Here is a 10,993-nt window from a genome sequence, read left to right as displayed (position 1 = left end):
CCTCCTCTACACTCTAACCACTAGGCTACGTGCTGCCTCTACACTCTAACCACTAGGCCACCCCTGCAGATCCTATAAAACCCAGTCATGATATTTATATCTGGCGTGGTCATCCCATCGCCGTATATAACCCTTGGCATTGACATGCTCAGACAGAATTACATTTCTGTTTAAGGCATCGTGGCTTTGGCTACATGTCTGGCACTAGATGCTCTTCCCAGTTTCAACCATCCGCTCACCTCGCCTCCCTCCTCAAACACAGACCAAGTCTGCCTCTCAAATGGAACCATATTTCGTATTTAGTGCGCCGTAGGGTTCTGGTCAAACGTAGTGCGCTATATAATTATATAATGAATAGGCTGCCATATCAATCTCATTCAGATTAGACCTGCCCAATCAGTCTGCTTCAGATTAGACCTGCCAAGTCAGTCTGCTTCAGATTAGACCTGTCCTATCAGTCCGTTTCAGATTAGACCTGCCATATCTGTCTGCTTCAGATTAGACCTGCCATATCAGTCTGCTTCAGATTAGACCTGCCATATCTGTCTGCTTCAGATTAGACCTGTCCTATCAGTCCGTTTCAGATTAGACCTGCCATATCTGTCTGCTTCAGATTAGACCTGCCATATCAGTCTGCTTCAGATTAGACCTGCCATATCTGTCTGCTTCAGATTAGACCTGCCATATCAGTCTGCTTCAGATTAGACCTGTCCTATTAGTCCGTTTCAGATTAGACCTGCCATATCAGTCTGCTTCAGATTAGACCTGCCATATCAGTCTGCTTCAGATTAGACCTGTCCTATTAGTCCGTTTCAGATTAGACCTGCCATATCAGTCTGCTTCAGATTAGACCTGCCATATCAGTCTGCTTCAGATTAGACCTGTCCTATTAGTCCGTTTCAGATTAGACCTGCCATATCTGTCTGCTTCAGATTAGACCTGCCATATCAGTCTGCTTCAGATTAGACCTGCCATATCTGTCTGCTTCAGATTAGACCTGCCATATCAGTCTGCTTCAGATTAGACCTATCATATCAGTCTGTTTCAGATTAGACCTGCCATATCTGTCTGCTTCAGATTAGACCTGCCATTTCAGTCTGCCTCAGATTAGACCTGTCTCTCAGCACATATCAAAGCTGCAGGCTAAAGTTAAATCAAGACTTGGTTTCCTCTATTGTAATCACTCCTCTTTCACCCCAGCTGCCAAACTAACCCTGATTCAGATGACCATCCTACCCATGCTAGATTACGGAGACATCATTTATAGATCGGCAGGTAAGGGTGCTCTCGTGCGGCTAGATGTTCTTTACCATTCGGCCATCAGATGTTCCACCAATGCTCCTTATAGGACACATCACTGCACTCGATACTCTTCTGTAAACTGGTCATCTCTGTATACCCGTTGCAAGACCCACTGGTTGATGCTTATTTATAAAACCCTCTTAGGCCTCACTCCCTCTTATCTGAGATACCTACTACAGCCCTCATCCTCCACATACAACACCCGTTCTGCCAGTCACATTCTGTTAAAGGTCCCCAAAGCACACACATCCCTGGGTCGCTCCTCTTTTCAGTTTGCTGCAGCTAGCGACTGGAACGAGCTGCAACAAACACTCAAACTGTACAGTTTTATCTCCATCTCTTCATTCAAAGACTCAATCATGGACATTCTTGCTGACAGTTGTGGCTGCTTTGTGTGGTGTGTTGTAGTCTCTATCTTCTTGCCCTTTGTGCTGTTGTCTGTGGCCAATAATGTTTCTACCATATTTTGCGTTGCTACCAGATGTGTTGCTACCAGATGTATTGCTACCAGATGTGTTGCTACCAGATGTGTTGCTACCATGTTGTTGTTGTTATGTTGTGTTCCTACCATGTTGTTGTTATGTTGTGATCCTACCATGTTGTTGTTATGTTGTGTTCCTACCATGTTGTTGTCATGTTGTGTTGCTACCATGTTGTTGTTGTTATGTTGTGTTGCTACCATGTTGTTGTTATGTTGTGTTGCTACCATGTTGTGTTGTCATGTGTTGCTACCATGTTGTTGTTGTTATGTTGTGTTCCTACCATGTTGTGTTGTCATGTGTTGCTACCATGTTGTTGTTGTTATGTTGTGTTCCTACCATGTTGTTGTCATGTTGTGTTGCTACCATGTTGTTGTTGTTATGTTGTGTTGCTACCATGTTGTTGTTATGTTGTGTTGCTACCATGTTGTTTTAATGTTGTGTTGCTACCATGTTGTTTTAATGTTGTGTTGCTACCATGTTGTTTTAATGTTGTGTTGCTACCATGTTGTGTTGTCATGTGTTGCTGCCGTTGATATGTTGTTGTCTTAGGTCTCTCTTTATGCAGTGTTGTGTTGTCTCTCTTGTTGTGATGTGTGTTCTGTCCTATATTTATATATATATATATATTTTTTTTTTATCCCAGGCCCCGAGGTCTTTTGCCTTTTGGTAGGCCGTCATTGTAAATAAGAATTTGTTCTTAACTGACTTGCTTTAAATAAAGGTTAAATAAAAAATAAAAAATAAATAAAAATAAATAAATCCAATGTGTCTAAAAGCTATAATGTACAAACACCAGTTGTATTCATCTATCCCTCTGTTTTCCTAGTTCAGTTAAAAAATAGTATGCAGATGGGTGTAATAATTGTGAATATTTAGTCATTTTAAAGTCAGCTGCACTCACTTCTCTGACTCAAATTCTAGATCATCGCGTGTTTTACGCCTGTATGCGTATTTCTCAAAGTGAATGAAGGCATTATCCAAATGCTCAGTCAGGTGAGCAGCATGATAGACCACAGTGAAACTACAAGGAAGGAACTCGGTGACATTGATGGAATCATTTGACCTTCTAGAAGAGTCGTGGAAGAATCAAAACACATCTGATACCTGCCACTGAGTACATTAGGATCGCTCTACTCTTTCTATAGAAATAGGTTTCAGCAACTAATCTAAAGTGAAATACAAGTAACAGACCGTACCTGAATTCTTCAGACCTGTATTTACATTTTTTAACCATTATTTAATTAGGCAAGTCAGTTAATAAGAACAAATTATTATTTACAAAGACGGCCTAGGAACAGTGGGTTAACTGCCTTGTTCAGGGGCAAAATTACAGATTTTTTACCTTGTCAGCTCAGGGATTCGATCTTGCGACCTTTTGGTTACTAGTCCAACGCTATTACCACTAGGATACCTGCCGCCCCCAGTCTTGCTGTGTGAGTCTGATAGAGAGAGAACCATTTCTTCTCCCCGAGCCTCGGCCCAGCCGTGTGTGTTTATTCGCTGGTGGACAGCGGTAGGTGGTTAGCTTAGGTGTGCCTGTGAAAGGTCTGTCTCTTACAATACCACATCAGGACAGCGGTAGGTGGTTAGCTTAGGTGTGCCTCTGAAAGGTCTGTCTCTTACAATACCACATCAGGACAGCGGTAGGTGGTTAGCTTAGGTGTGCCTGTGAAAGGTCTGTCTCTTACAATACCACATCAGGACAGCGGTAGGTGGTTAGCTTAGGTGTGCCTGTGAAAGGTCTGTCTCTTACAATACCACATCAGGTCTAGCTCACACACCCGTTGAATATAAAGAGCCATTCTGGGCTTAGTTATTTAGCTATTTAACGGAGGCTGTGCAACCATCGTTGTCTCCAACTGGCAGAATTCACCAAAAAAAAATTCTACAGTTTTACAGTAAATGTTTCTTTATTTAAAGTGTGGGTGTTACTTTAAAAAAAAGTTTATATGTGCAGGAACATTTATTTTATTTAACCTTTAAATCAAGTCACAAATTCTTATTTACAATGACGGCCTACACCAGCCAAACCCGGACAACGCTGGTCCAATTGTGTGCCGCCCTGTAGGACTCTCAATCACAGCCGGTTGTGATACAGCCTGGATACAGACATGTGTTTGTATAAACAATACTTTAGAGTAAACAAAGTCAAAAAGTTGTTTACGGGTGTTAGACTAATGTATTTGTTTAAGGGTGTTAGTATACTGTATTTGTTTAAGGGTGTTAGTCTAGTGTCTTTGTTTAAGGGTGTTAGTCTACTGTATTTGTTTAAGGGTGTTAGTCTACTGTATTTGTTTAAGGGTGTTAGTCAACTGTATTTGTTTAAGGGTGTTAGTCTACTGTATTTGTTTAAGGGTGTTAGTCTACTGTATTTGTTTAAGGGTGTTAGTCTACTGTATTTGTTTGAGGGTTTTAGTCTACTGTATTTGTTTGAGGGTGTTAGTCTACTGTATTTGTTTGAGGGTGTTAGTCTACTGTATTTGTTTAAGGGCGTTAATCTACTGTATTTGTTTAAGGGTGTTAGTCAACTGTATTTGTTTGAGGGTGTTAGTCTACTATATTTGTTTGAGGGTGTTAGTATACTGTATTTGTTTAAGGGTGTTAGTCTACTGTATTTGTTTGAGGGTGTTAGTCTACTGTATTTGTTTAAGGGTGTTAGTCAACTGTATTTGTTTGAGGGTGTTAGTCTACTGTATTTGTTTAAGGGTGTAAGTCTACTGTCTTTGTTTAAGGGTGTTAGTCTACTGTATTTGTTTAAGGGTATTAGTCTACTGTATTTGTTTAAGGGTGTTAGTCTACTGTATTTGTTTAAGGGTGTTAGTCTACTGTATTTGTTTAATTGTGTTAGTCAACTGTATTTGTTTGAGGGTGTTAGTCTACTGTATTTGTTTAAGGGTGTTAGTCAACTGTATTTGTTTAAGGGTGTTAGTCAACTGTATTTGTTTGAGGGTGTTAGTCTACTGTATTTGTTTAAGGGTGTTAGTCTACTGTCTTTGTTTAAGGGTGTTAGACTACTGTATTTGTTTGAGGGTGTTAGTCTACTGTATTTGTTTAAGGGTGTTAGTCTACTGTATTTGTTTAAGGGTGTTAGTCAACTGTATTTGTTTAAGGGTGTTAGTCAACTGTATTTGTTTGAGGGTGTTAGTCTACTGTATTTGTTTGAGGGTGTTAGTCAACTGTATTTGTTTGAGGGTGTTAGTCTACTGTATTTGTTTGAGGGTGTTAGTCTACTGTATTTGTTTGAGGGTGTTAGTCAACTGTATTAGTTTAAGGGTGTTAGTCTACTGTTATTGTAACATCAGGTGAATGTTTTTTTGCACCCTAAAAGAAACATTGTAGAATTAACCGCACAACTGGCCATTTTTGTTTTGTTTTGGGAAAATATATTTTGTGATGTCCCCACAATGTTCCCACCAGACTGTTCCCACAACATAATGAAACATCCTGGGAACCTTTAAAGAACAGATTAAATGTGTTCTAGGAATGTTGCAACATCAGGCAAATGTTTTATACCAACAATTGCCAAAAAAATGTTCAGGGAACCTTCAAAGAACTAATTTTGGTTTGCTGGGTAGAGTTTTTTTTTTTTTTTTCTGATTTTCTCAAACTGACAGATGGATGGGCAGAAAGTGACACTAATTATAGCATCATTACACTGTCTTGTTGGGTTATACATTTGCTGTCAGTTTGCATGCTAAATCAAATGGCAGAAATGATTAACCTTGATCATGTTTTTTTTTTTCGTGTTTTTAATATAGAGGACGCATCTTTTTTTTCAAGCAGCAGTGCTTTAAGAACTTAGTGTCTGCACGGAAATACAACCCTCTCAAAATAAAGCCACCATTAAAACTTCAGACTACAGGGATTATGTCAAATCTATGTTTATTTTTTAAAAGTCATTAAAAAGCTGTGTCCGTCTATAAACATGCCCTAACAGTAGATCCAGTGTTTGACTTGGGCAGGAGCTTACCGGACCTGAGTACCCGAAACCCTAAAATGTTCGACTGCTTAAGCTCCTGTTACTCTTATATAATATTACCATAGCTCAAAAGTACTGTGGAGGTTCTGCTTTCAAATATAAACAGTACTGGCATGCAAAATGAGTACCGGCAGCTATTTCAGTCCAAGTCAAGCACTCTGTATATGACAACAATGGCAGCCATCTTGATAGATACCAACATAACCCCACAAAATGATAACCGGAAAAACATGACAACATATACAGTACATATACAGTTGACCATATAGCCTGTTATTATCATGATACTTGTCCTGGTCTAGAGGTCCATAGGGAGATAGACAGATCCACTGTGTGACGGAGGCAGTAGGTCCGTAGTCACAACAACCACTTTTATTTAACCCCTAACTAATCTGTGTAAACGCCACGCTCAAATTCCTGTGTAAAAGCTGCTTTCATTCATAATAGTCAGTCACAAGTAACAGCATTCAATATCTGACCAACTGGCTCATGAACATCAACTCAAAGAGCTTCGCTGATAACCTAGTCAAACTGGATTTAAAAATATATATATACGTCATGTAAATCTAAGATGGCAGATACCCAAATAATATCTAAATTCCACAAACCTTTACACAACGTATCAGAATATTTTCCTATGTTTCATGTCTTTCCTTAATTCTAATGAGACAACCAACACAGATAAATATCCTATTTATGTGTGGATGATTTGGTTCTTCTATAAGCCAATGGTAATACGATTGATAGCCTGCTATTATTCAATACACCAAATCATTCCTTGCATTAATTCTCTAACTGACTACGTTCCAAATGGCAGCCTATTGCCTACATAGGAGTGCACTACTTTTGTCCAGGACCCATAGGGCTCTGGTTAAAAGTAGTGCACTAAATAGGGAACAAGGTGTCATTTGGGATGCCTCCATTGTCTCAGGCCTGTGGGTCTCTGAACCGTGGAGAAGCATGATGTTCTGGGCAGAGCTCCCTGTACTGGCAGGACACCAATCCATCACAAGAACATTACCTACATTTGGTCTGTCCGTGGAGGGACCCGACAGTCCATCATCATTTTGTGAAGTTAGTGTGGAATCAGGTGGGGAAATGATTGTTATCGATGAATAATGGCAACGCTCCTGGCAATGACAACTTAGATGGAAGGCTACTGAGGATAGTAGCTGACTCTATACCCACTCCTATCTGTCATATCTTTAATCTGAGCCCAGAGGAAGGTGGTTGTCCTCAGGCCTGGAGGGAAGCCAAAGTCATTCTGCCACCCAAGAGTGCTAAAGCTACCTTTACTGGTTCTAACAGCAAACCTATCAGCTTGTATGCCAGCTCTTGGCAAACTTTTGGAGAAAAAATTGTGTTTGACCAAATACAGTACTATTTCTCTTTCAGCATGCTTATAGAGAAGGGCACTCAAGATGTACTGCACTGACACAAATGACCGATGATTGGTTGAAAGAAATTGATAATAAGAAGATTGTGGGAGTTATACTAGAACTCGCTTCCATATTATATTTGTATATAACTTTTATTTAAACAGGGAGTCACATTGAGATTAAAAAATATATTTTACAAGAGAGTCTTGTACATATTACAATAGAAAAAAATAGAATTTTAAAACAACATACACACATGTGTATAAAACAATATAATTCAGCATACAATAAACAAACATAAACATATATTATTTTTAAAATGATCACATTCAACTACATAGAGGTCCTCAATCAATAGTGTCAACTACCCGAGTTGCACCAGCACATCAAGTGAACAGCAAACCTGGTTTCCAAAAAAACAGATAAAGCAACACCTCACGACACAACGCCTCTCCCCTATTGGACCTAGATATCTTGTGTGTATGTATTGATATGTAAGCTACGTCTGCAGTATAATATATATATTTTTTTTGTTTAATGTATATAGTTCTGTCCTTGAGCTGCTCTTGTCTATTAATGTTCTGTATTATGTAATGATTCATGTTCTGTGTTGGACCCCAGGAAGAGTCGCTGCGGATTTCAAAACAGCTGATGGGGATCTTAATAGAATTCAGAAAATACCACTTGTCTCAGGATCAGCCCAAATACTAAGTCTATGTCCCAAAATAACACCATATTCCCTATGGGCCCTGGTCAAAAGTAGTGCACTATATAGGGAATAGGGTGGTATTTAGGGTCCCGGTCAAAAATAGTGCACTACATAGGGAATAGTGTGGTATGTAGTGCACTATATAAGAAATAGGGGTGCCATTTGGGATCAATAGTATGTATCTCAGGATAGACAAGACAAGCATGTTGACAGATGCCTTACTGATGCCTTACCGTTGCCTTGCAGTTTTGAGGCCAGCCAAGAGAGAGAGAAAGAGAGTAGTGGATACACAGACACCCTGCTTCTGACTGGCCTGACATATTAGTAGGCACCTGACCTGACCGTGACAGAGTGTGCCTGGTTGCAATAGATGTTATGGAGCCAAAAGAGGATAGACAATATTGACCAGATAAGACCTGAAAAGTAGCATTCTGTAAAATCTGTTTTATGATGCAATAAAGTATGTTATTTTTTAATGTTTGCTGTAGTTAACTAATTGTGCATCCTATATGAACACAAGTAACACAACATGAAGTAGGTGACTAGAACAGGGGATAACAGTATACTGTGGGATAGGACAGACAAGTCCACGAGACACTGTTCAACAGTGGGAATTATGCTCACGTCTCTCACCCTAATGTCATTCCGTTCATTCCCAGGACATTTCCAGGAAGTACAGGCCACTTTTATCTTCTTCTTTTATTCAAAATAATAATACACGCGCTCAGGGTAGACTTAATTGGCAGGAGCTTTGTAAAACTGATGGGTGGATCCCAATGATAATTTCTAGCCCCGTGATTTGCTAATCAGGGTCACCCCCCCATGTCATTTCACTGTAACCGTGGGTCTGGTTTGCGGTGCTTTCCCAGCCCTCCTGTCGGTGTAGCTCTTAGGGTAACGAGTGCTCTCTGAGCCTGTTGATTTAAACCCGAATACATTCAGTCAGAAGGCTGGGTACTGGAAAGGAAGACCGTATAAGGGGGGCTGGAGTGGCTGAGAGAAGAGGATATAAACACCCCTCATTTATGGCTGTTTAGTGCAATTATCCATAACCCAGGGATTGTGGAAGGGACCTCATTTAAAAGCACTTGAAGTCGCCCAAGTTGTGTTCACTTTTGTGGGCGCAGACCATGGAGATGCGAAAGCGGACCACAAGGTGGAAAACGAAAAGGTGGATTATGGATTCCACTGTAACCGCATGCATGGCTTTAACCCTGGTTCTGCAGGCTACTCATGTCAGAGCAGGTAAGAACAACTGTTAGGATCCAAAAAACGTTGTGTAAAAGTTGTAGTGAGTGGACTAGGCACTATCAGCCAACCGCGGCAGAAACCTTATTAGGGGACTGCTCTTAAAACATGATGGAAATACGGGGAGAGATATAGGGAGAGATCGGGGAACATAACAGGGTCTTGTTTTGGTAAATGTCTGTAATTAATTTTGTATTTTCAATTATCAACGCAACTAGATGTGAGAAGAAGGATAGGACAGAGACTTTTCCTACTTGATTCGGTCAAGAGGTCTGTGGATCCAATTTAACTAAAGTCGAGGTACAATTGTACCTCACAAAGTAAAGTGAATCACGTATTTTATTGAACATTTACATTCAAATATATATTCGTTGAACACTATTGATATTTGTTCCGAATATATTTAGGTATTAATGTCGTGTGTTTCAACGGGTTATAAAGAAGTTGGTTACATGTATTTTAATGCATTTTTACCTCATGACCCATCCACTTATTTGTTCACGATGTTTATTTGGTGCGCTTGCTTTTCTGTCCGCTTGCTTAGTTTAGATATGAAGGAGCGGTAAAACACGTTTTCAAAAGCACCCCATTTAGAGACAGCGTTTAGAGATTTATGGTGAAAAAAAAATCTTACTTTAAATATGCTTTGTTACCTCTGGACTCTAGCTGTTTCATTGGTGGGTAGACGAGGAAGTCCTCATGAACCTCTGGTCCGTTAGGTGTGTGTGATGTGGTTCAGCCAGGTCAACGTGGTGGAATTCCGCACGGTTTGAGATTGCAGCCACACAGTTTGCTAAAGAGGAGAGGTGTCTGCCAAATTTTATTCATGGCTCCGGGGCACACAGGACATTTCCGGACCCGATTCACGAGCACGTCATGAAATTGCATTCAATACCGACAACGGTGCTCTCATCCATTGATCAGTGACGCACAATCTTTGGGGAGTTGTGCAGTGTGGCAGACCCATCAGACTGATCCACCGTTAAAGGGAATGTCATATGGCTATTAATAATTAGGTGATTGTTTAACTAGACTTTAATTGCATTTTTGCCTGGCACCGCAAAATTCCAAGCATTATTTCTGGCAATGGATGGTGTAGGGCGTTCCATGGACTGGACGGACGGGCGCGCACTGCAGCTGTCTCGAGGGCCGTCCTCTTGTACGTTCTGATAGATCGGATGTGGTCAAGCAGCAGGGATGGTGTAGGGCGGCCCATGGACGGACGGGCGCGCACTGCAGCTGTCTCGAGGGCCGTCCTCTTGTACGTTCCGATAGATCGGAGTGGTCAAGCAGCAGGGATGGTGTAGGGCGGCCCATGGACTGGACGGACGGGCGCGCACTGCAACTGTCTCGAGGGCCGTCCTCTTGTACGTTCTGATAGAACGGAGTGGTCAAGCAGCATGGATGGTGTAGGGCGGCCCATGGACTGGACGGACGGGCGCGCACTGCAAAAGTCTCGAGGGCCGTCCTCTTGTACGTTCTGATAGATCGGACTGGTCAAGCAGCAGGGATGGTGTAGGGCGGCCCATGGACGGAAGGGCGCGCACTGCAGCTGTCTCGAGGGCCGTCCTCTTGGACGTTCTGATAGAACGGAGTGTTCAAGCAGCCGAAAGGATCACTGACTTGCGGAAAGGATCACCCTTTCTCCACACTGCCCTAGTCGGCACCGAAGGGTTACAAGGCCGCGTTGTCTGGGCTCTGAGCGGTGCGCATTCCCTCCACGGTGGGAATGTTTCCAGTCTAAGTGCTGCTCATTGATTGGTTGATGGTTCGTTTCGCACTTCCGTATTATTTTATAGGCTTTTCAAACTGCAGGCCAGCAGCATGCAGAGCAGACCATAACGGACCATAACGGGAGGTGAGCTAGTCACCGAGTTCAGGTCTTCAGGATTAC

At 41.5% G+C, this 10,993-nt stretch overlaps 1 protein-coding gene across 1 annotated transcript in view; it reads left to right on the top strand.

Moving 5' to 3' along the window:
• The first annotated feature begins 8,835 nt into the window (after nt 1-8,835).
• LOC115131014 (collagen alpha-1(XI) chain-like) overlaps nt 8,836-10,993 on the top strand; it is a 256,495-nt gene continuing 254,337 nt past the window's right edge. Inside the window, exon 1 of the mRNA XM_065019254.1 lies at nt 8,836-9,096. Within this exon, the coding sequence (XP_064875326.1) occupies nt 8,982-9,096 (115 nt within the window). The 5' untranslated portion in view covers nt 8,836-8,981. The remainder of the gene's footprint in view (nt 9,097-10,993) is intronic.

This window comes from Oncorhynchus nerka, linkage group LG6, assembly GCF_034236695.1.
Source record: "Oncorhynchus nerka isolate Pitt River linkage group LG6, Oner_Uvic_2.0, whole genome shotgun sequence".
NCBI lineage: Eukaryota > Metazoa > Chordata > Actinopteri > Salmoniformes > Salmonidae > Oncorhynchus > Oncorhynchus nerka.
The sequence above is the reverse complement of the archived record's forward strand: the minus strand, read 5'-3'. Positions and strand labels throughout refer to the sequence as shown.